The sequence below is a fragment of the Chelon labrosus genome (assembly GCF_963514085.1).
Source record: "Chelon labrosus genome assembly, chromosome: 4".
Classification (NCBI taxonomy): Eukaryota; Metazoa; Chordata; class Actinopteri; order Mugiliformes; family Mugilidae; genus Chelon; species Chelon labrosus.
The window spans coordinates 27,358,212-27,383,880 of record NC_140340.1 but is presented as its reverse complement, the minus strand read 5'-3'; the positions used below and the strand labels follow the sequence as shown (position 1 = coordinate 27,383,880).

At 41.6% G+C, this 25,669-nt stretch overlaps 2 protein-coding genes across 2 annotated transcripts; both read right to left on the bottom strand.

The window, feature by feature from the left end:
- Nucleotides 1-1,025: 1,025 nt before the first annotated feature.
- On the bottom strand, nt 1,026-15,115 carry ubap2a (ubiquitin associated protein 2a). The gene is made up of 27 exons (XM_084542846.1): nt 14,912-15,115; nt 13,022-13,159; nt 12,731-12,808; nt 12,441-12,551; nt 10,496-10,658; nt 10,296-10,376; nt 10,150-10,213; nt 9,491-9,588; nt 9,260-9,318; nt 9,088-9,158; nt 8,819-8,981; nt 8,445-8,715; nt 7,712-8,001; nt 7,319-7,545; nt 6,881-7,166; nt 6,465-6,504; nt 6,181-6,355; nt 5,860-5,911; nt 4,700-5,006; nt 4,406-4,497; nt 3,421-3,471; nt 3,238-3,331; nt 2,748-3,152; nt 2,543-2,647; nt 2,395-2,462; nt 2,122-2,313; nt 1,026-1,810 (listed from the first exon to the last, which is right to left on the bottom strand). The coding sequence occupies exons 2-27, from the start codon at nt 13,115-13,117 to the stop codon at nt 1,715-1,717; spliced, it is 3,735 nt and encodes a 1,244-aa protein (XP_084398972.1). The 5' UTR covers nt 13,118-13,159; nt 14,912-15,115; the 3' UTR covers nt 1,026-1,714.
- A 140-nt stretch (nt 15,116-15,255) lies between these two features.
- Nucleotides 15,256-25,042, bottom strand: dcaf12 (DDB1 and CUL4 associated factor 12). The gene is made up of 9 exons (XM_084542847.1): nt 24,566-25,042; nt 22,431-22,721; nt 20,361-20,639; nt 19,415-19,475; nt 19,022-19,215; nt 18,153-18,218; nt 17,867-18,029; nt 17,384-17,562; nt 15,256-17,246 (listed from the first exon to the last, which is right to left on the bottom strand). Exons 1-9 carry the CDS (start codon nt 24,623-24,625, stop codon nt 17,088-17,090), a joined length of 1,452 nt encoding a protein of 483 aa, XP_084398973.1. The 5' UTR covers nt 24,626-25,042; the 3' UTR covers nt 15,256-17,087.
- Nucleotides 25,043-25,669: the final 627 nt, after the last annotated feature.

The window sequence follows — 25,669 nt, the reverse complement described above, 5'->3', positions numbered from 1 at the left end:
AAGTCATTTTTTGAGCATTTAACCGCTTTGAATCAAAACCTCCAGTAGATCATTAGGGTTGTTACTTACATCACCACTGTTAAGCGATGAAAGATGTTTGATGATTTGTTTTTTGGGTTTTTTCCCCCCATCTTTTGCAGAGAAATCACCATGAAATATTTCACAAGCAAAAACAACTTTGAGTCCGTTCCCTCAGTGAGATCAGTGTGTGACTGGCAGGTTCAGGTCCAGTAGCAACTGAAGAAGGACATGGGAATTCAGGAGCATTCTGTTTTTGTTTGATTCAAACATTTTCAAAAGAAAATACTGAATATTTGATCATAAACAGTTGTATATCATCTCTACTACTGATTGGAATGACTGAATGGTCTACAACCATTACTAAGTGATTGTTTATGTTCAAAAAAAGATGTTTCACGCTCCAAAGTGTTTGTAGCTGTTATGTTAATAGTGGTGACAGATTGACACCCTGAGTCTGATGGTTGGAGCGTTCACTGGCGTCCAGGCCATGTTGATGATGTTGCTTTGTCAAAGAAAGAGGGAAATCTTTTAATTAAACTGTCTAATTTGGGTCACGTGGCGTTAGTGGCACTAGATAACTAAATGGATTTCTCTCCTCTGTCATAGTTGATGATCTGACCGTATTGACAAAAGACGATCACCACTACTAGAATATTGGAATTGTGTCTAAAAATAAAAACTATTGAGTGAACCTGAATAAGTGAGTGAGTATTACTAAATCTGAATTTGTGGTTAATGGTTTATTTAAACAGGGTGGAACTTTTGTCAAGTAGAAAACACTAAATCCATATTTCTATTAAGTGTGTTCGACTTATTAGATTTCATAGTGTAAAAGTGTCTCTTCGTTTGACGCATCCATTCGTTCACACAGTAGCGTTTACATTCGGGAAACTACTCTGCATTGCTATAATTCAGAGACGTTGTATAAACGTGCGTATGAAATCAACTTACGGGCCCGAATTTTAAACCACAGTGTCTGCAAATACTGATGCCAGATCCATTCAAACTGTTCATACCTTTTAATTTGGACAACAAGGATTAAACCAATGTTAAAATGACATCAAATCCAAGGCCTGGCTGGTCAAACCAGCCAACTAGTAAAGAGTTGAGGAGTAAGAGACAGATGGAAGGAAACGGGGCCAAAAAGAAAAATCAAGCTATCAACTCAAGTCACCCTCAGTATAGAAGGATTCACAGATGCGGGAGACCAAAGTTACAAAACGGATTGTAATAAAAAGGCCTTTGCCGTGAAAATGATGTGTATAATCTATGTACATCAATTTCAGTTCATGTATGCATACAAAAAAAATCCACATCACAAGATGCTTGTGTTCAAGTATATTCACCAACTTCATCTCCATGACTTAGCATTCTCATCTTTCTTTTTTTTTTTGGAAATAAAATGTCCTTCAAAATAAAAACAAAATGCAGAAAACCACATTTTTATGTCCTACCAATACATATATACTGTATAAATACATACATAAATATATTTTACATACAACAGCCATAAATTTGAAAAGGGGGATGTACAGAGCAAAGGGGAGGGGGTGGTAGTGTGTGTGTGTGTGTTTTAGCTTGTGTTGTAAAATGGTTTGTCCCTCTGTGATCTGTCAGTCAGATACGTCGGTGTGGTGCTGTGTGATGGCGTCTGTCCATGCACACGCACGCACTCATTGCAGATGCCGTCGTCTCAGTTGGCCCAGTAGGGGGAGTTACCGTAGCTCGACTTGTTGACCTGGCTCTTCTGCTGCAGGCTGCTGGACTGGCCACGTTGGCTAGGACCACCCTGGACATCGAGAGATAATAAATATGTAAACATCTGAAAAACACACAAACTCTCTGGCTAAGAACTCAGTCCCCTCACATCACCATCAACAGTTTCACTCAAACACGCTGCAAATACTGCAGCAAGTAGCCAGTTAGCACGTATGTTCTGCGTCCTTGTGGAATAAAATATATACTACTAGGTGGTGGTAGTCTGTATTCATTCAAAAGTAATGGTTACTATCAATTCCTACAAGCACCACCGGGTGGGTTTACACTGCCAAAAATGACAGTGATCGACTTTTACCGACAGTATGACGCTTATCTTATTACCTGTCCATCCTGAGCTAGATGGTGGTGCAGCAGCTGTGAGTGTGGTTGCTGGTGAGGCAGGATGTGGAGGAATGGGGCAGGTGCATAGCCTCCAGGTGCTGCTCCAGGGTTCAGAGGCCCTGGACCGCCCAGTGCTGATGGCAGACTGAAGGGAGGGGGGGTCCCCGCATGGAAACCCTGCTTATCAAAAGACTGCAGACGGAGGAGAAATGATTAGTTAGCAGGGACACCTGCTAACAGGGTGGTGGTGTGGTTGAGGGATCTGAGGCTCACCTGGGTCTTATTGTAAACACTTCCACTGATGTCTGGCACACCGGAGTTACTGGATGTCACTGAGACACCTGGCAAAACAACATTTACACCTTAGATATCCATCCAACTTTAAAACATACAGCATAGGACATTTGGAACTTCTTTTTACCTTTCCCAGGCCCAGCAGCAGCTGATTTGGCTTGTGCCTGTGAGGAGGAGTTGTACCCTTTGCTGTATTCCACTCCTGCTGGCCCCGCTGTCAGCTCCTCATACCCTGGAAACATCAACATCACAGTTTAAACAATTCTGGCAATAAATGACCTGTGTGTTTATGTTATGCAAGTTAGCAGAAGTTAGTAAGATTTGTTATGAACCTGAGCTGAAAGTGTGCTGGCCGTAACCGCTGGGCTGCTGCTGTGTCTGCTGCTGGAAAGGGCTAGCCGAGGGGTTTCCCAGGCCGAGGCCCATGCTGTGCTGCTTGGCGGAAGCCGGTCCTGGGCCTCCCGGAGGAACAAACATGGTGGGGCCATACTGGAAGGCAGCAGCACTGGGTACGGCACCGGGCACTCCAGGGTAGTAAGGCAACCCTGTGTAGCTGTAGCCTGGCGGCAAAAAGGCCTGCTGACTGCTGTGGTGCTGCGGCTGGCCCTGGGGCTGGGGCTGAGGAGGCTGGGCCTGGTTCTGTCCTTGGCTCTGGCCCTGGGGAGGCTGTGGGGCCGCCAGGCTCGTGGGGGGTGCCGGGGAGGTGGAGTCATTCCTGCCAAACTTTGTGACTTCACCTAACAAAAACGAGGGATGTCGTGTAAGAACAGACACTAGATCGTAGGATTTTGGATAAGCAAGCCAAGGGTAAGGGTGCTTTACCTGAGTAGGGGTTGTTGGCTAGGCTCCCATCTCTGCCAGAGAGTGTTGCTGTGGGGCCGGGGAATGTGATCCCATAGTAATCCTGCAAAGAGGGCTAAAGGAAGAGGAGAGGATCAGGGGAATAACCATAACAAACTAAAACTTTACAGCGAGTTGTGACAAGAATGCAATAATGTGGCTCACCATTGGCAGTCTGGACTGGAGCATATGGAGGTCCTCATAGCCATAGATCTGCTGTGAGACAAAAAGAACAAAAACACTTAGTCACAAACTATGTCAAAATACAAAAACATACACTGAAAACTGAGCCTACAGTTCATTTAATCTCTGAGTGGCTTAACTATCGTGATCATGAGTGATCTAATCACTGGGAGAAAAGGGCATCGTGGAGCTTATCAATCTCATATAAACGAGAAAGCAACATACGTATTTAGGCTTTTACAGTTTTTTTCTGATTGTTGGCTGGTGGTCAATGCCTGGAAGTCAAGAACTCAACAGATTATATCCAATTATAATCGGCACAAGCTGTTTGAAATTATTTCTTAATTCATAGATTCCTTGTTAAAATATTTCATTATGGCCCTGTTCAGATCTTCCATTATCATCTGTCTTGGGGAATCCGATCACAAGTAACCAGCATAAAGTACAAGTGTGAACACCCCCAGGACACACTGAGATCGCATTTGAGAGATCTGATCTCGGACCACATCTGGAGGTGGTCTGGGTCATATGTGTCTGCATTTCTTTGGTAGTGTAAATGCACAATATGTCCTGTTCTGAGTCGCATTAAAGACCTCCTACTTAGCAGGGGTGCTCCAGCATCAGCAGAATGTTTTTCCTAAAAATACTTTAGGCGATGTTTGTTCATTAGTAACGAGAGCCTTTTAAAATATTCTGTCCTTGTAGCTGTTAACTAACAAGAAAATGAATAAATCTAGAATAAACAAATGAGTATTTAATATGAGTACAGAGTGTGATTCTGTCATTAACGTATCATCATGTGGTTTATTATTGATGCGGTCATGTTCTATAAGGAAACTAACTGCGGAAATTAATCGATAATCCAAAAAAAAAAAAAAATAATATATATATTGTTTTTTGCAGCCCTAGTGGTGTTCACTAATATGAAAGCACACATAAGCATGGTAGATGCAGAGAGTCTACTTACTGGGTAAGCGGGCAGCAGCCCTCCTGGGCCCATAATATACTGGTTGGGCAGTAGAGGAGGCACTCCCTGGGACAGGTTAGGAGGAGCCTTACCTATAAATACAATGACAACACCGTTACTTTCATACACTTTACTTTCATGGAAACTAACACCGCCAATCCGAGAGTACTTGGCAATCAAGCTCATGTGTTTGGAATAGCTAATCTGGAAAAGTATCAGTATGGAAACTTAATGGTGTGAGTGAAACATCCCAACACACATTAACAGTCCCAGCATTTAGAAGTGTGTGCGTACCTGTGGAGGAGAGCAAGGCTGTGGTCCTTGGTGCAGAGAGGTTGGATGTGGCAGTAGCTCCATTGGAGCCAAGTCCCAGCGTTGTGCTGGTGGCAGCAGAGTGGAGTCCGCTCGTGCCAACCATGCCGCCAACTGTGCTGCTCATGTTGCTGCCCATGCTAGGCATGTTGACCAGGTGGCTGATGCTGCTGCTACTGTTGCTGCTGTTGTGGGTTGAGTGGAGTGCGGAGGCTGAGGGCTGTGATGACGTGTAGGAGCCAGACGAGGACGCCAGAGAGCTCACATTACTGCTGTCAACACAGGTGTACTGGAGAGAAACAAACAAGAAAGGTGGTTTCATTTGAAACAGGTTGCATTTGTGTTTGAGTCTATCGTATGTTTTCCAGATTTCATTTGTTAATGCATGATGTCTGTGTATTGGTTTCTAGACTGCGGTCCCCCCAGTGTTAGCGATTCTATACCATCCATCCATCCATACTCTTGTGACATCTATGTCTTAACTACGGATGTCCCGATGGGTATCAGGCATTTTTTTCCAAACGATCAGATCATTGGAAAATGAAGTCAGTCAGATATTTGTAGATTGTGCAATGTGGAGGTTTTGTGAGGTGGTAGTAGGAGAGTTACTTAGGAGATGTACTACCATTTACTATCACTACTACTACCATATTGAGTTGAAAAAAAAAAATCATCACAAAATGGAATGCATTAAGTACACTGCACCGAAACAACAACAAAGTCCAGTCCATAGAGCTTTCTTCAGAAAAGAAATAAACTTGATCAGGACGTTCCTAGTCTCCATTTACATTATTTCTCACATCAGCATGCTGTAATTATATTCTATAGACCTGTAAAGCAGCATGTCTTTGTGATAAAACATGCAAACAATCAATAAGTGCTTAGACTACAGTGACGAGGCAACAAGCTTCCTGATGTGAGCGCTGATTGTTTGGCCTTGGCTTTGACCATAGCTCAGATTCAGTATCTTGTGTAAATATTGCTTTATGTGATAGAACATTTGCAGTGTTAAAACTATGCAGCTTTTTGTTTATCATGTGGAGCAAAATACATTCACCTGTCCACTTGTTTTTATTTTATGGAGAACAAGTTCATGTTTTACACATGTCGTCATGATGGTGGCAGAACAAACAGGCACTTACAGTGTGAGAGCTGGGGCCCAGTGCTGACACTGCAGAATGATTGCTGACGTGGCTGTAGAGAGAAGGCCATTGGAGAGAGTTATCATCAGGAATTGTGCAAGGAGGCGTCACATCTTCAGAACATTATCATTTCAGTTTGCATAACCCTACTTCCTTCTTTAAATTACACATTTCACAGTGGAAAAGAAAAAAGTTACAAAGTCAGAAGTAGAAGTATTTTCACGCTAACAGGCCTCCAGAAGTCCGGATTCACTTGAGACTTCAAGGTGACAGAGTTTGGTCAACTAGCTGGTAAACATACATAATCTTTGCGTGTATCACCTGTTGAGTGAGTTGAGTTGGCTCGCTGAGGGCATGTCCTGCGCCAGGCTGGAGAGCGAGGAGGAGCTGTGTGCTGGCAGGGCAGAGGACAAGTGGGAGGAAGGTGCTGAGGCACCATTGGTGCTGATGTTCATAGACGGTGAATCTGGCTTCGGTGTGGAGGACGCTGATGAAGCTGAGAAGAGGGGTGGAATATAACTGACTTGAAGTTGCTTAGTCAATGACAGGTGGCTGTTATTTTCAACATTCATTAAAAAATATGTTCTAGGTCATAGGTCACTCACTGTCCAGAGCAGCAGACGTCCTAACAGCATTCAGGCCATTCTGGTGATGAGAAAGAAGGAGCAATATTTGAATTCAATCACAGGAACAATCAACATATCTGGACAAGTATATGAAGAACATAGATTCAGATTCAGATGTAGTGTTAGCTTGACATTACTTGAAGTAAAATGTGAACCTGAACAGAATTTATTTATTATGTATGAGAATATGTTCAGAGCTGTGAGAGCTGATAACCCATGACCTGTAATTTGTCACCTTCACAGTGTTTATAAGTACAAGACACAATAATGCAATGTGGTTGTCTAGACTGAAGCAGACAGATTCAGACAAAAGTGAATTTGAATGGTTTTCATCTTATTCAATTTAAGCCTTTAAGGCAGGATGAACATTTGTTTTGTAAACTATTCCTACACACCATAACAGGCCCTGTGGCCTCTTTGTTCTGCGAAAAGCCCAGTCGTGTGTGAGGGGGCATGGTCCCATCGTAACTTCCCCCCACTGTGGAGAAGGGAGAGGAAGTGGGTACAGAGGAGGAGGCAGTGGAGGTTGTTGAAGAAGAGGGGGGAGGATTGGTAGAGCCAGCAGTCCCTAATGATGAGGAAGCAAGACTTGGCAACGCCACCGAAGAGGAGTGATATACTGGCTCCGATGAGGAGAGGGGTGGAGGCAGGGTAACGGAGAGAGTGCTGCCCAGTGACTCACTACAAGACAACAGAAGGAAGTTCCAAGGTCAATGTAAGTTGAAGTCCAAGCTAATATATGACATATACAGTGTTTTGGAATTTAATTTTTAACTTTAATAGACATTTCCTTCATTAATAAAGCTGTAACTAGTCATCAGCAGTTAGAGTACCTGAGTGGTTTGGAGTACAGGCTTGTCTGGCTCTGTGCCCCTGGTCCCGATGCAGGTGGTGCTGGGGCAGGGGCCGGTGTGGACTCCCTGGATGCTGCACTCACACAATTTTCCACAACTCCAAATTCTGGTAACGGAGACTCTGAGCCAAAATCTAGAGCTCCAAACTGGAGGTTTAGCCCAGGGACATCAGCTGAGCCTGGCATCTCTACTGCCGTGGATGGAATCTGCCAGAAAGAAGGTGAAACTGGAGGTATTAAAACTGTATACCAAAAGAATTTGATAGAATACTTGCATTTTATGTAATAGATTGGAGAACAATTTTAGATTAGATTAGCTAAATGTGCATCACAGTATAACTGCAACCATACGTCCATCCCTAACTTTCTCTACCTTTGACGTGGGAGGTATCCTTCGTTTCTGGCCTTTGAGCTGTGCCCGTTGTTGTTGTGGTGTACTGCTGCCCTGAGGGTCCAGCCCTGCACTTGGGGCAGGAGGTTTACCACCAGCCATCATTGCCTGTGCTTGCGTGCTGGTGTGTTGGGGAGCAGGCGAGGCTGAAGCAGGGGGTGCATGTTGTGATGGAGGACTGGGCTGACGTGCCAGTGGTAATGTGGGGCCTGTGTGCCTCTGAACCAGCTGGCTCAGCACAAGAGAGGGCTCTGGCTGCAGACCAAACTCACCTGCAGACAAAGAACAAAACGCGCGCAGAGGTCAAGGATTTAAAATAGATACACATGCCTACATGAACATGTGACAAGTAGGGATGTCCCAATTAAGTTTTTTTGCTCCTCAATACCAATCTTTTAATATCAAATATCGGCCAATTCGAGTCCCAAGCCAAACTTAAATATACAAAATTTCTTCTTCTATAGATTCATAAAGGCTTATCTTATATTATTTTTGGCAGCTTTGACACTAGCCAAAGAAGAGGACGTTGAAGAGGTTTTGATTTATGGCAGACCTAAAATAAATTATTACAAAAGGCTGAAGCTTGACACCAATACGATCATTTCAGAAAGGCAGAAAGGATGGGCACCAATACCGATCGGGACATCCCTAGTGACAGGAACAGTTGTACTTGTGTGCACCACCACACAGAGCCAATTCCCACTTGAACACTTACGGCTGAACTGTGAAGACAGCGATGTGTTGTTGGATTCTGAAGCCTTCATGTCCCAGCTGGAAGAGGAGGGTGGAGGCACAGGTGCTCCCAGACCTGGCAGTCGTCCAATGGAGGTGTTGTTTCCTTGGGTGCTGACAGGTGGTGCGGCCTGGGATGAGGGCAGTGGACCCAAGCCAGGACCCTTCAGCTGTTCCAGTATCTGAGCTCCAGCGCTGGGCTGAGTCCTCTTGGCCTGGCCCAAGTCCCCAAAACCAGCACCCAGAACCGATGACTGGCACAGAGGAGAGTGGAATCATCAATCTTTGTTTCTGTATATCTGGACTGTATGACAGATGAAGGAACACATTCAGGGGAAAAAGGTAGCATATTTTTACCAAAGCAGCATGTGCGTAGCTTGTGCTACTGGTGGTGGTGCGGCTGGGGGGTGGCTGCTGGTGATGGTGAGAGTTAGTGAAGACCAGACTCTGAGCAGAAGAGGAGGATGGTGGTTCTCTTCCTCCACCCACAGGCTTCTGCAGCAGAGAGGCCAGATCCAGACTAACACAGAAACAATTGGTAAAGGCAATTAGAAAATCCTTCCAAAACATCTAACAACTTACAAACATAAGAAAAAAAAATACTACAATGAGATACAGTTACTGACCTTTGCCCAGGTGTGATGTGGTTCTCAGCAGCAGGTGCACACGAGGAAGTGAACACTTTGGTCTCAGAGAGCTGCAGAAACACAAAAAGATGTAAGAGACACAATTGTTACATCAAACCCATTGTAACTGAGACACTTTTGTTGTAATGTGCTTCTCTTTGTGTTAACTCACACTGACGTCTTCACTCCAGTCCTCAGCTGCCCAGTCTTCCAAAGTATTCCTCCAGGCAACTAGAGGACAACCAAATGATGATTGACATAGTTTAAATTCAGGTGGAATTATAAGAAGATAAACAAGATGCAAGATGAACGGAGCGTACACAGATCCAATTACATGAATATCACCCAGGCAGAGCAGAACCGTCTGCTTTGTGCACATACTATTCGATCAACAGGAGCTCACCTGTCCCATCTGTGCTGTTGTTGGTCGCCGTGTCCCAAACCTCTGTTTGTGTGGTCCCTGTCCCAGACTCTGAGGTATAATCAGCAGGATTGAAAGTCCTGGTGAAGATTCAAGCAGAGGAATTCCGAGTTACACAGAAATACACTCAAAGGTGAGTGGAGGCTGGCAGTGAGTCAGTCAGATTTAGTTCACTATTTTCTTGATAAACTATTTCTGAATTTTCATTCATAACCATTTACAGAATCTGCATAGTAGCAGGGTCAACATGACGCTTGGCCACAGGCTTCTCTTCCTAGTGTTGACATGATTTTGGACGCCTTTAACATTTTATCCAGCAGAACTGTAGCCACAAACAGACTGACAAAATTCAAGATGTAAAAGCAATGGGTAATGCAAGATATCTTCAGACAAAACAGGGCAGCTTGCCCCTCAAATTTCTGGAGTTTGTGCAAAAGTTTTTCTTGGATACCTTTGGTAGGTTTCTAATTGGGACTGGCAACTGAACACAAATAATCTCTAAGGAGCTGATATATGAAAACACGTTCTAGAGTCAGTTACAAGAACAAGGTATTGTTATTCAGAAACAAAAGAAAGAAGAAAATAGTATTTTTTTACATTTCCTGGCAGAAAATGATTATTTTACACCTAAAGTTGCATACCCCATGCCTTGGGCTGAGAACCTGCTCCCTGCTGGTGCTCTGCCTCGACCTCGCACTCCAGCTCCTGTTTAACATTCACATGTAAGTCAACAACACAGACCAAGTGTTTGCCATGCTGAAAGGTGCTGTATTGTGCTTCTGCTCACCCCTGCCACCTTTGACCCTCCGGCCTCGATCTGAACCTCTGTCCACTGGTGCCACCTCTACGCCGTTCTCCTCTGGTCGGGCTGCACATGTACAAATGCACAAAGCATTATAAACTACTGTAGCGGTAGTATGACAAAATCAAATATGACACTTAGAAGCAAAACTAGATTTAAATTAATGCGAAGTTGAGACTTCATACCCTGACGGCTTCGACTGCCCCCTTTGCCTTTGCGGTTAGCAGTACCACGACCCTTGCTAGCCTCCCTCTCTCCTCTCTTCTCTCTATTCTCCTTGTTCTCCTTGCTTTCTGATGGGCCCTCCTTTACTAGGGGTTTCTTCTTCCCCACCGTTTCCCATGATGTCTGAACACAGAAAAAAACAAATGACAAGACAGAGAAGAAAATTACAGAAAATCTATATTAAAACATGCAGCAACAACAAACACCATCTGTAGCGTTGATGCATATGAACACAGACCAGCAAAAAAATAAGATATTAACACTGACAATGCACTGCAGGCAGAGCAGGTTTAATTTAATTTTGAAAAGCGCATTGTTGCCTTAGATTCAGAAACATTTCACACTTGTGTTTGTAGAAATAGCTTCAGGTGCTTTGAGCATGAACGACAACCACATTTCAAAGGGTTCAAGAGATACTAGAACAAATATTGCAGGACATCATAAAAACATTCCTAGAAAGAGTTACAGAGAAAGCTGTAGTGGCAGCTATTTTTGACCAATCTCTGTAGTGAAGTGTACACTATGCAGCTGTGTTATGTAAGAACAACAAATATCAAAATTGTGGCTTATTCCTGGAAAATATTCAAAATAAAATGACTCAGATTGTGATCAGGGCATAAAATGATTCCTAAAAAATCTAAACTGCAACTATACCATCCCTATCATGTCTTTTTTTACGTATATAAATAAGCAAGCCTCCTCTTATGCTATGTCTACTCTCACAGCATGAGAAAACATGCTCATGTCACCGTTCCTTTTGTTTACCACAGTTGAGACCTTAAAAGTTCAGCCGAAGCAGATGTAATCAGAGGGTTGCATTAACTACCATAACAAAAGAGTCTTCCATGTAAAGGAGAAAACCGGTCATTTCCTATTTTTGGACTTCCATGAAATCATAACGATACGGGTAGTTGTCTGTCTGGCTGCCTTGCCCAGCAGCCTCCTAACCATCTGTGCTGGTTTGTATTCTCCAGAAATGTTAGGATATTCACTCAGGCAGAACGACAACCAAATGTTTGGTAGCCTTGTTTGACTTCGCCGTGTTAGCTCAAGAATGACCAAAGAAATGTGTACAATAATATACCTTCACGCTAGCCCAAACATCCTGGTGTTACAAAGAGCCAGCAGTCCAAGGACAGCTCAGAGAATTAAAGTGTGGCAACTATTGTTTTTCTCCCTCCATACTTTTGAAAGCATATACAGGAAAAAAAAACTTGGGTTTTCCCCATTTGTTCACCTCCTCAGCATGTTGCATACCAGATTAAGTATTGTGCCAGAAAAGAGAAATATTAAAGATTTCTCTGTATGCTTGTATGCCCTTATGTTAGAAAAGGACTGGCAGCCTGACAGGCTGTCTACGCAGAACATGTTTCAGCTGTGTGTTTCAGTCATTCGTCTTATTCATATCTGACAAAACAGAGACAACTCTATTTTAATCGATACAGCTGCCTTCACAAGCCACGCAACAGCTCAGATTTCGCTTGAAGCTGACAGGAGAATTTCAAATGTAAACAGGATTAAAAAAATATATGACAGCAGAGGAGGACAAAAGCTAAGAAATATGAAAGATGTGCCAAGAAGAGGTAAAATATTAGGAAAGTGCCAAAAATATCGGAAACTTACAATAACAAAGTAATTGTTGCAAAACTTTAATATCTCTAAATAAATCAACATCCCACAAAATATACTAGTGTCCTTCTGTAAATTTGATTTACAGCTGACATTGAAGTAGATTTACTGGCCAAACACATACAACTTCAGATTCATAGAATGAAAGGGATCCTCCTTTATTTCCAGTTCATGCTGTTTTTGTCCTGTGCTTATCATTTTTTTTCAAAATGTAAATCACACATTTCAGTGAAACACATTGTGAAGGGCTGTTTTTAAGTACAAGTTGTTCTTTACCATGTCCGAGGTGCTCTCCAGGAGGAAATTGATGGCTCTGCTAACATCCTCATTACAGTCATGAAGTGCAACCATGCACTCATCCTGGTTCTTCCCAGTCACTTCCATCAGCTGGGGGAGGCAACAGACATATTAATCCATGTCTGCCAGTCAACAAGGCACATGACAAATGTTATAATGCACGATGCAGAGTGCTGAAGTCATAGAAGAACATTTACAGATGACTGACTCAGCCTAATAGTCAGGCATGGGTCTTATACTGTCTGACAAATGCCCAAAATGTCCTCCACCTGATTAACTTTGTCCTCAAAGTCAGCATCATTCTTGTCATAGATCATTTGAGCAAGCCGAATCTGCTCAGCAGTTGCCTGTAAAACAAAGACAGTAAGGCCGTCACTGAACAAGTTTCACCTATCTTTGCACTTAAAAGTGTATGTGCTGCATAGCTGCAAAACAAAAGAAAATTGTATGAATTGTGGTTGTATTGGTAAGAGAAGTTGTATGCACTTTTTTGCTTTATCTCATCATTTCTGCGAGTCCAAGGACTGTGTTTTCAAAGTTATTCGTTTCCACTGGCTCACCTGTATCTGTTTCTGTGGTTGTGATGTGTGAGTGGCTGCTGGCAGCGCTTTTTCCCGGGGACCCCGGGCCTTGTCGCTGCCCAGCGAGCTCATCATATACAGTATATACAAAACTCTGTATGTACAAAATAGAAAAATCTGCAAAGGGACACAAAAACACAACAGGATGAGTGATGAAAACCAACAACTTGCCAATTAAAATCACAGTTACAATGTAGTTAAAGCAGAGACTCAGTATTTTCCCGTGATTGAGTCCATGGACCGCAGTGGTTAATATCAGAAATATTCCCTGTGAGCATAGCTAAGTCTTATTGCACAATCATGAATACAGCCCATATGGAAGCTGTAAGACACACAGTTGGTCTGGTGACGCAACAGCTTTGCAAAATATCTGGGTCAAGGAGGGAGAGAGACCTAGTGTCCTCTTACCAACAGCACTGAACACAGTGTGTGAAGCAGAACAAACAGTATACACCCTGACCCCAACATCCCCCCTTGTTGTTATATGGCTTTAAGCAACTAGGACTTTTATACACACTCCCAAGTACTACCTGACTGCGCTGAAATGCTGAATGGTGTTGTATGTATAGGAGTCCTGAACAATTTATATCTGTCTGTAAATATGTTAATTAATGGTATCAAAAGCCTAAAAAGTGGCATAAGATGGGGTTAATCCATCTGCAAATGCATGGAAATTGCTCTGCGTTTCGTACCGCAATGTGAATTGCAAACTTTCATGATAGTGCCCGTCACTAGAATAACTGCAATGGCCAATTTGTGTAATGTCAGAACAATAGCAATCCAGCTTACTGTGTCTGAGCGACGCTGTCAAATACAGAGCTGCCATTGGCTGCGGGACTGAACAAAGCTAATGCATAAAGACGGACAAGCTTTAAATGAAATAAAAGTTGAAGAAAAATCTCTTTATCGCCGAGAATCCACGGCGGCTTTGCAATTTATTTATAATGAATAAAACATTAACATGCAACTACAACTGAGTATCGACGCTGTTAGACAAACGCTAACAATAACAAAACAACCATCCAGTGGCTCTACTCATCTCTATTGTTAAATATTTAAATGACAAATATTAGTTAGGTTCCACGTAGCTGTTTATTTACGTATAAAGGTATCTACCTCGTTGCAGTTAAATAACTGTTAATTAGCCGTAAATTATTTTTCGTAGTGAAGGAAGCCTAGCGTTGTTTTGAATCAATGCTAACGTTAGCCTCTGGCCGTTAGGTTACTTATTCATGAAGTCTGAATACGGGACTATTCGGTAACGGTTAACTTCTCATACCTATGCATCAAAAACTAATCAGTTTCTCGTGGCGTCGTTTTCGACTCAACACAGACCGACGTTGTGCTGTTAGTACTACGGTCCCCTTTGTCCTCGCTAGCATGAACTGAAGTTAGCTACCAACATGCTAACGCTGACGCTACAGCGTCGATACTGAACAAACGATGCGGTGGGAATGCAGCTAACGATGCTATCTAAATCTGGTACAAGTTGATAGCCAGCGGCGGTCAAACTGGCTTCCTAGAAGTCTTGCACGCTTTTAGAGATCCTCACGGTTATCTTAGCGGCAGTGGCAGTTACACCAGAGGTATCGTCACCATCTAAACTACACGCTAGCCAGCTAACAACAAAGGTGTATCAAATCTAAAGAAAGGGCCTCGCAGCGGACCACAATCCCATCCCGACATTACTCGCCGGGAAACAAGACAACAGAAAAATTGCGAAAGACATCCTTCACAGCCCCGCGCGAGCGAAACGTAGAAGTCGGCGAGCAACTGCTTCGGGGAAAACGCAATTTAATGTGTGGTTTGAACGCGACGAAATACTCAAAGCAAAGTTGAAAATCGTAAGAAAATGTGTGTTTTTATTACCTGCTAACACGCTTCACTCGGCCAGCAGCAGACAAGATGGTCACGTGACGTGCCCTGCCGCGGTGGATGCTCCCCTCTCGTCTCCAGGTCACAACTAACTTAATATTCAACTCTATCAAAGACACGTTGTTCAAACTGGGATTAGTATTGATCGTTTAATTTTTCTTTCTCTGTTTTTTTTTTTTTTTACTGCTGTGTTCAAAGCTATGCAATTTGGACAGAACATGATAAACACTTAACTACAAGCAACACAGATACTTTTCTGTCCTGAGAACCACCAAATGGTTGGAGTGACCCATTTTAATTCAAGAGGAACTGGATAAAGGAGCACACAAAAAGAAACGTTACATCAATATACGTTTACTTTATTATTTACTCCTTTTAAAGATTTAATAGCTTTTATCCCCCAGATGTTAATATTTTACAATATCCTCAGATTCAGTCATTTGTAAAAACATTCATGAGGAATGTGTATATATATATAAAAAGAAACAGGGCATCACCAACAGATCAATCCACACACTTTCTCAGACATATACATAAAAATGTATGCAATTGTCCCTATGTATATTACACATACATATACACATTTATATATAAAAAACACTTTAAAAGTGTTGGTTATTTGTTCAATTTGTGGTCGTCATCAGGGTTTCTTTTTTTCAATCTGTCATTATCGTGAAAACCAGAGAACAGTTCCATGTAGAAAAGGAAAACTATGATCACCTGTGGCAGTCTTTCACAGAAAGACTTGAGGAAGGCAAAAACGTAACTCAAGCCTACCCTGCCTCTACCAAACAACGAGCAGAATCACTCGCTCCTTCGTACAACAGGAGGAAAAGAATGTACTGTATGTGCCTGCAACGTTTCACTCCAAAACAGAGTCCAAAAATTCTCATTAGTTCTCCTTGCATCCTTCTAACTGGATGGTTGAGATGATCAAACTGGGCTACTACAGGTGTTCTCCCCAGTGCCTGTGGAAGACTCCCAGGATGAAAAGTGGAGTCAAATCCATAAATCATCATATTTGATGATTTTTAAGGTGCTACTAAAACCTAAATTCTTGGAGTAAATTCTATATAACACCAGAGCCATTACTGATCAGGATTTGAACACTGCTTGTGGAAAAGTCGTGCTTTAACAGCCTTCCGGCCAAAAGACAACAGATCCTTTAAAAGAAGCAAACACTCCTGGTCAAACTAATAAAAGTGACAAGAAAGGGGAAAAAATAAATACAAATAAAGCAATTTATAATATCAGCAGGGATATACCTGTCAAATCACAAAGTTCAAAAGAAAAAAATAAAATACGCTTTTTTTTTTTGATTAATTCAAAGCAGAACAACACCGCACTTATCAATCTTAACCTTTACATCATCTCTGTAAGATGAACACAAAGTCACATTGGCTTCTTTGTTTTACCTCTGACGGGAGAAGAGAGAAGTTCTTTGTGATTGTTCCCGGCTGTTCCAACTAGTAAATATTCTCTATCAAACGTTGAACTCTCAAACTCCACTCCAGTTCAGTCCTTCAAAGTTAACTGTCACTTCGGTCCTTCTCCCTCTCTTTTATTGCTGTCCATTTAATGAGAGAATGAAAAGAAAGGTTTGGGAGACAATTCCTCAAGTTTTTCCGCAAACACACCGTCATTAGTCACAGAGGAAGCAGCAGTAAACACTATCCTTACGTACAAAAAACAGCCAGCAAAAGACCACAGCCTAATCCCTGCAAGTTGGATATAGATGTTTTAAATGATGAGAACATGGACATGTAACTTTATTCTTAATGTTTTTCAAAACTCTTCCGAGTTCCTTAGTGGCAGACTTCGCAGCTCTTAAAAACTGTGTTCAATGTTCATTGTTTATACATTTTTATATATAAAAAAGAAGTAATGACTAGCTGAGGTGGAAGGTGCAAATGAATAAGTGGAAGAGAAAGGATAGTGTGATGGGGAACACAAATACACACAACAACAATATCGAAAGCAGTGATACGGTGAGGGAAAAAGATCATGCTCCTGAGTCCACATGTTGAGCAAAACAGTGTAACAATTCAGTGATCAAGAGGGATACCAAAGACAATGAAGTTGATGAACTTGAAGAGGGAGCGAGCTGGAGGGACTGGTAAACGAAAGATCTGGATGAGGATGTAGTGAGGCTGCGATGGAGAAGAAGAGGCTAGCTCCACAATCCCGCGTAGTTGCCGTGCAGGCCGGAACAGAGTGGTCCACCTGCTACAAACAGCTTGGTGCCGGAGTCGTCATAGCAGTGGGTGTACACCGCGTTGGGGAAGGAATGAATGTCTGAGAAGTAACTCCTCCACGTTTCGTCGTGATTCTGAAAACAATGCAGAAAGACAGAGAGCGGGAGAAGAAAGCAAAATTGTGACTATTAATGACAGCACATGTAATCTATCTACAGCAACTACAATGGTGCCTCATCTTCCAATAAAGTTCATTAAAAAAACTGTATACCAGCCAGCCTTTTCCTGTAGTGAGTTTGAGGATCCCATCTCCAGGGCATTTCCGATACCCTCCAGTTGGATTGAAAGGGTTTTCCAGGAACCTCTGAGCCCGGATGTCGTAAAACAAAAGAGAACCTTGGCCGGTACCCACTGTCACAATGTGCTCATAGAAACTCACTGACCGGATCCCTGCACAAACACAGACAGTTGTGTTAATGCAAAGCTATTCAAAAGTAAGCATCAGCCCATCCCTCCTCTGTGCTCTTCAACTTAAAACCTGGTCTGAAACACACTTAACATTAAACTAACCATTAATTTAACTATTGTGCTTTTATGATACAGACAATTTCAATGTCCAACACAAATATTCACAGAGTGAACCACTTGACAGCACTGACTTGTCTGGTTATTACCAAGTATCTAATATGCAAACATCTTCAGCTGCTGTCTGCTTGTGTTATTAGTATGTTTCAGGAGTTTACAACTCACTTACCACTTCCTCTCTCTCTGGAGTTAACAGACTTAATGCTGTGTGTAGGCTGCCGTGGATCCAGAAAGGAAACATGGGCCTGAGATCCCACAGCGTATACTGACCAGTCCTGTCCATACGCCAGACACACATTCTCTTTGCAGTGAGGCAGCTTGGTGGACAGTATCTAGAACAGAATTTTGATATTGACGATATTAAATGAAAATTAAAGATATTATTAGACTGTTTCCTGCTGTGGTGGGCATCTCAACACATATGATGTGATTATTTGTCAATCTATGTGTTGTACCTTGCACAAGTTATGCTCAGCTTTCCAGAGGTGGAAATAGCCATCCAAAGACACAGCACCCAGTTCCTGAAAAGGGGAAAAACAACACAGGACGACGAGATGTAAATGACTGAAAATACTTCTGTGGTACCTCTTAAAATGCTGGTTATAATGGATTCCTCCGGGCTTGTTCCAGACAGATGGTGTGACAAACTCAAAACCCTGACATGAGTTGATCCATTCGGAGATGGGAGACTCAAATTTTTAATTCAATCTGGCATTCTTAGCACTGTGTCTGCTGGTATTTAATGAAGGGCACTTGGTTTAAGTTCAATGTAGATAGGTAAGTGTCCAAACTTCTGCTGAACCCAGTTTTTACCAACTCTGCACTAAGTTTTGCATACAATTTGCTTTTGTGAGTACAGTGGTCTAACTTCAACCGAATTTGAACAGGTGTCCATACTGACATTTAAGGTTTTTACAGATGACCCGGCAACTTAATTCTCCTACGTTTTGCTTGTTTGTTTTCAGGGACTTATTACATGGCCACCCAAGATGCAGATGTAGACTGGATCTGGCCAAGCAATGGTTCTCGTTGGGAACCAAAATTTTAGGTTTCAAACCAACCTAGTTTTAGTCAAAATGCCCACAAGTCTGTTTGCAATTTAAAACCAAACTGGCTGGCTGTTGGTCAAAAGAGTAAGTCTGTTTCTGGAACTGAAAACTCATGTTTTTATCAACTTAGGATCAAACATTTTTACTGGGTTAATAGTACAAAATGTAAAGTTTAATATCTCTTTCACACGTTCATGACATCCAGTAAATTAGGACTATTTTACAGACAGCTGTATTATGTGGTTTCTGAACAGCTGTGTCAGGATGAGCCTTACTTTGTGGTTGTTGTTGAAGGCCAGAGCACGGACTTTACAGTTGTACGGGTTGGTGTACTCCTTTGGGATGTCCTTGAGGGCACGGTGGGAGATGTGGGCATAAGAGGGCACTGTCTCTTCATTCTGACTCCTTTCAGCCTGGCTCATTACTTCCTCTGTAATTTCCCAGAGGCCCATGGAGCCATCTCTGGAACCTAAAAATTCAGACGCACACAGGCGCACTTATATATACAGTATATATTTATGTAACTAACTAGTCTGTTAACTTATATTAAAGTGATAAAATCAAAGATAGGATTGGTGGTATGTACAGCACTGACTTTCAATGAGGACACTTGTGCAAACATACACTGCTCCCTACCCAATGCTCACATGTAACTGAGAAAAACTCACCAGAAACTGCCATGTTGTCACTGATCCATGCTATGGAGAATATCCAGTCATTGTGGCCATCCTGAGAAGAAAAAAAGAAAAAAAAGATTGTTATTTAAGAGTTGTACAACCTTGTGTTGTGCTCAGGTTGAAAGGATGAACAACTTATGCTTAACAGCAGCTGGACAATATCGGCAAAATATAAAAAAAAATGAATGAAATGAAGCACAGGATTAGCATTGATATATTCATTTATTAGCATGCTATGTCAGCATTAAGGCTCAAAAGAGCCGAGGGAGCCTGACAATCAGCCTGAACTGCCATTGTATTTGACCTTATTTAATTTCATTCCACTTCATGTACCAACATGTGTTGAAATGACAATAAAGACTCCTTGAATCCTTGAATTCACACTTTGGTTTTTCACTATGAGAAATAAAAGAATGCCAATTGAAGTTGAAGTATACAGTACTTTTGTAAGTTGACCTATGCTGTTCTTGTAACCATTTTTGTCAGAATTTCTTGTGAATCTAGCTCTGTAGCTAGCTAGCTATGCTGGAAGATAAGATGCCTGTTGTTCTATTAAGCACAGCAGAAAGCCATTAATAATCACCAGACGCATTTCGGTAATCACTGAACAAATCAGATACATGGAGAGTATTTAAGAGACCTGGACAAAGGTTGAGCCAATCCCTAATGTTGTGTTATCTTGTTGTAATTAAAGAACTGGACTCGACATTCTGCTGCTTTTCTTGAGAAATCAGTGAATCACAAAACATACAGTATATATAGTTGTGCATATACTCCGCTCATTGACTAACCAACACAGTACTCTCGATATGGACAGACTAGCTAAAACTGCTACTTCTGACAAGACACACCATTCACATATAAGCTATGCTAGGGAAAGAGAGGAGGAGCAACCATAATCAACAATCAACAAACCCCAAAGATTGAAATCACTTACATCTCCAACACAAACAGGGTCCAGTGTGGGCAGCTGGTAGATAGCTAGGCTGTTGGGGTTGTCTCCTCCAGTGGCGAGCAGTGTTCTCGAGGGGTTGAGTTCAATAGCATGGATTCCACAGCCCTGCTGGTCCAGCCGGGGACGAGAGCCTCCTGTGTTGTGGTAATGCCGCCCTGCCGCCACCGTACCCACCACCCCAGAGCCTCCATCACGACACTCCCTGTCCTTCAGCATTGGAATGCGCGTTATCTGTCCTGTCAGGACGTCAGTTACAAAAAGCTGCAAGTAAGTGAAGAAAATACACTAGGTTAGCTTGAAATGTGTACATGTGTACAGTACAATCATATGTATTAATGTTGTGGTCCAGTGAGCTGACATATTCACCTGGGATAACCCAGTACTCACCTAATTTAAACATTTAAGACAAAATCATGGATATTACTGAACGGCTAAAAATGTTTTATTTAATGGAAACTTGTCGCCACTGTGTGACAGAAAGACGGCACATTTCCAGAAATGGTAGAGTGTGCATACTGTAAATCTGCATTTATCATTCAAAACAGTAGACCAAAGCAAATTTAACTGTGAAAAACTTGCAAAGCTTTGCCTTTACCAGAATAGGAGCTGCGCATCTTCATGCTAAACCACTTCACACTCATATGCAGACTGTCTCAGTGTATACTACAACTCTATGACGCTTGCTTTTCCTTCTCATTGGCAAAAAAAACCACCAAACTGGACACTAGGGCTGCTACCACATACTTTAAGTTAGCATATTTTTTTATAATTTTTTAATTCTATGCATCCAGATTGTGTTCTGACAAGTAATAAACAGCTAGTTTGATGCTCAAAACCGAATGGTTTTTACACACAGAAAACAGGTCAGGAATTGATAAGGGAATCGATAAAGAATTGGATCAATAAGCAGAATTCACAGTGGCATTCATCTGGGTAAAATCAAAACAATTCCAGTTTCTAGTAAACACGTCACAATGTCTCTGTTCATTCTGCTGCCAGGAATGGCAAAAATGAAAGAAAAAGCCCGAAACCAAACGGTTGAAGTGTGAATGAAGTGTGGGACTTCATTAGACAGAGAGCCAGTAAGTGGCACACTTTCTAAAAATGAAACGGCCCACCACTGTAGAGCAGCCACTGAGCACAAGCAGCGCAATCAGACATTAGCATGCAAATCTGGATTGTTAGAGTGAGTTTTGTTTGACTGTTGGTTGCTGATCAGTGCCTGGGAGTCGTCGCTGTGTCCTCATCTGTCAAACTCTGGAGCAGATGCTAATGGCTAGAATGGTAGCACTGCTTTGCAGTGCATTTGCAAGTTGTAAGTCTGTATGGGGATAAACAAACTATGCCCATACAGACTTAGAAGATTATGCCATGTAGATTTCCAATAACTTCAAGCTCTATGTGGATGTAAGCAACCTTTTGCAGACTTATTACAGCATAATTTCCACTTACAATCAGCATTTAAGTTAAATAATTCTCAACACTGCCAATTAAAGACAGAATATAGTAAACAACACAGTTCCTAATCAGAGCTACATTGAATAAATCTGAATGTTTGTGATGAATAGTATCCTTAGGAAACATGTGAATGGTTGGTTTCAATAAAATGTTTCATATGGTAAGGTCTGCTCATTAGTTAGTGGTAAACTAAATGATTAATTGACTACTAATTCATTGACTAACAATAGGTAGATTAATCAACAAATTATACCTCAAAAATATTTTCATCTACAACTCAACCTACCTGTTTTCTAAATCCCAAAGTCACACAATTTAAGCATTTTAGGGGACATGTAGCTGAATTTTGTGATATATCACTAAAACAATAAAATTATTTGAAAGACATATAGAAGACTTAGCTCAGTGCATTATATATTGACTACCTATATGCATCTATGTTGGCTATGATGTTTACATGGTTGTTATAATTATCGACTTGCTCTGTCTGTACTCAAATTATACAAGTGCATGTAAACTTACTGATTAAGTACACGGATTAAAAGACATACACAGATTAACGTCAAGGAGGCAGGTAAAGAAAGGGTAACTCACCGTGTTGCACTTGGTCCCACACACCACCTGCCGGTGGTTGAGCCACTGTGAAGCAAACACCTTGTTGAGTCGTCCCAGAGAAAACTCCCTCTCTTTCAGGATTCCAGGGAGCCTGCCAGCTGCAAAGCCACGCAGGCTCCGCTGGAACCTCAACTCGTGCTGCTGTTGAGGCCTGAACTCTCGCCCCCGGAGGGCACATACCACAGAGCGCCGACTGCACCACCACTGCTGGGCATGACGTGATGAACAAGAAACACGACTTCGCTTGTGTGGTGCCTGACACCAGCCCAGCTGTGGAAAAAGAAAGAAATAATGTCAAGTGCTTAGAACTTGTGGGAAAGCAGATGATTTTAGTCAGAGACTTCAGAGACGATCAATTATATTTTTATAGAACTGTGGGAAAGTATGCCTAAAAATAAGCCATTCACTGTTATAAGTAGAAAAACAAATATGACTCACTATGCTCGAACGAAATGACATCCTTTATTCAAACTCTCTGTTTAAATATTCTAACACATCTGTGTTGAGCCATCCTCATCCCCAAGAGGACTATGGACACATAGCCCCCTTTCACAGAGTTAAGGGCCTTAGTGCATGGGAGTATAATATTGCCATCATATTGCCGCTGACACTTCATCAGGCTTGGTCAATACAGGTCTAGTGCACACGAAAGCTTTGAATTTGAACATTTCACTTTGGTAGGTCAGTACTGGCTGGCAAAAATGGATGTGCAGAATATCAGTGTTAGTCATTAGACACCACAAAATCTAACTTTGGACTAAGTGCAACTGAAATGAAAAAAACTTTATTTAACCTTTGCTAAACTGGTTGCCAAGATCTAAATTAAAGCGCTATATACAGTTTATAAAAATATTTTTTTTTTTAGTTACTGTTAATTGAGTTGGCCAGTTCATTTTGCTTCGGTTTAACAGATCTGCACTGCAACTATTAAAAAAATGTTAACATAATAACTTAAACTCAGGATGCTCACAAATGAAAGAAGAGAACCTGGCTGAACAGCTTGAACAGTACTCAACTGGAGAAAAGATCAGCTGGATGACCGTTCATACTGATTAAACAATGCTGATTACACAGACATTTGCAAACATTCACAGGGCCAGGGGGGTCCTAGAACAGCATTCTCTACTGACACACACAAGTGGCCAATCATATAAAAAACAGCAGAAAACGTAATTATTTTCTCGGAAACCACCTATAGCATCTTGATTTGAATTACAATAGAATTTCAAATATTACTGAAGATCATGAATTGTCTCACCCTGGCTTAATTATTCAGGTTCATTGTAAATTGTTTAACAGTCCTCGGCCAGGTGAATCAATAGAACTTTTCTTAATTTTAATTTTTCCGATTTGTCTAGTTTAATTGTTAATAAGGACATGATATAAGTTTACTGTTGAATGATGCCTTAACAGCATTGGCAGTAAAAATAGGCCGTAATAATAATAAAATGCAACAGTGATAAAAGCATCCAATTTCTAGTTTATGTCTACCAACATGTTCTCGTGTTACAGCTGGGTTCAGGACTGTCTTTTCTGACGAAATCCTGCAACTGAGGAATATTTTAGACGGCAAACGTCCAATTCGTCATCATGGACGGACAGTTTACGGTTCGTCTGTACCTAACGTAGCCTGGTTTAACGTTTGAGCTAACGTCAACGTTAGCGAATAGCTACAGCTATGTCTAATAGCACTAACGAGCTATTTTAAGAAACACTGTGTTTTCGGTGATGCTTAAATTGTGACAACTGATGAACCCAACCGAACAAAGCACTGTCAATCTTATTTATTTACCAGCGCAAAGGTTATTTAATCCCAATTACAGCTGGATAATAGCCCCAATGATGTGGGATAGTCAATTTATCGGCTAATGTTAGCTGGTATTCATAACGGACTTCCGTTTGCTAACATTAGCATGAATAGACTTTCAAACAGAAACGCGCTATATCGATATTTAAACACGCCATATAATGCAACGGTTAATTTGTTAAAATGTCAAAACTGTTCTGTTGCTGTTGTAGTTCATATCAGCTAAATCTGGCTAGCCCACTGCTAGTTAGCATGCTAACATAACTGACTAGCTAGCTAATGTAGAACAGCACCGGTTTCCGCCTACCTGTTGTTGGTCCTTGGGCTCTCCTGCCTTCCTTTTCCTGCTAACTGTTTTTCTCGCCATAATCTGACACACACAGTTCCCTCACCCACATGGAGGGTAAAAGTGACGCTGGACACTGGATCATATAATGGCGATATGCTATTTAGTTCCTTGGCCCTCGCTGGCAGCGTCCGATGAGGAGGAAGGGCGATCACATACGGGACAGGTTGGTTGAAATCCTCCGAATTTCTATCATTAGCGTGCTTCCTATGGCCTCTCAAATAATATGACACTTGGGCCGCGCAAACAATTAAATTTGGAAATTATCGCTAGCTAGCTAACGCCAGAGGATTCCGACTATCTTTTTCCCCTACCAAGTCGCGTCACCAGCAACGGCATTGAGCAGCGCGCAGCCGCACTCAAATTAAACATCAACAAAAACAAGGTCGTACGTGAACGGGAGCGTCGTGCGTGCGCGTTCACGGCAACTGCGAGCCCATTGACGTGATGACTCTGACTTCTTTCTGTTTTTACTACATGCTACAGTATTAATTGCCTCGGACAGAAAATGAATGGTGCAAGTGAATAATGTAACATTATGAATCTTTTTTTTTTTTTTACAATTATGTAGTTTTCAAGTACACATTGACACGTGTATATATATTATGAAATAATACTAAGCTAATAATTATAATGCATGGGTAACACAATAAAATATTTGTCTAAAAATGTAGCTTTGTTGAATTTTAAATAAAAAGAAATACAAAATGCAAATTTATTGTGATCTTCTAATACTTTTCTAATTATTCTATTTTGAGGACAAACTAATGGCCACCTACAGATTTTTGTATTCTCAAGCTCAAGTGCATAAATCAAACGCTTAAATAAATACTCATGACAGTGGACTAAGCCTTCAGGGATTATTAGGATGATGGCTATTATGGCATGGTTAGTGTTTAAATACAAAATCACACACATGATGAGCACTATGTAGGACCTTATTCAAATCTGTCAGCAGATGTTACTTTGTAAACATCTGTTTATTTACCCTGATAACAATAGTCAGACTGCATATGGTCTATGCTGTGTTGCTTGACTTTTTTCCACTCACTAGGCCTCACAGTT

Excerpts from the sequence above, each read along its gene's own strand:
- ubap2a (XM_084542846.1), bottom strand. The coding sequence starts at position 13,117 with ATGATGAGCTCGCTGGGCAGCGACAAGGCCCGGGGTCCCCGGGAAAAA. Across the intron at positions 9,159-9,259 it reads ACTGGAGTGAAGACGTCAGT|CTCTCTGAGACCAAAGTGTT; the intron begins GTGAGTTAACAC and ends GTGTTTCTGCAG. Across the intron at positions 8,002-8,444 it reads GCTGTCTTCACAGTTCAGCC|GTGAGTTTGGTCTGCAGCCA; the intron begins GTAAGTGTTCAA and ends CTTTGTCTGCAG.
- dcaf12 (XM_084542847.1), bottom strand. The coding sequence starts at position 24,625 with ATGGCGAGAAAAACAGTTAGCAGGAAAAGGAAGGCAGGAGAGCCCAAG. Across the intron at positions 19,216-19,414 it reads TGACAACATGGCAGTTTCTG|GTTCCAGAGATGGCTCCATG; the intron begins GTGAGTTTTTCT and ends CTGAATTTTTAG. Across the intron at positions 17,563-17,866 it reads CTCCAGAGAGAGAGGAAGTG|GGATCCGGTCAGTGAGTTTC; the intron begins GTAAGTGAGTTG and ends GTGTTTGTGCAG.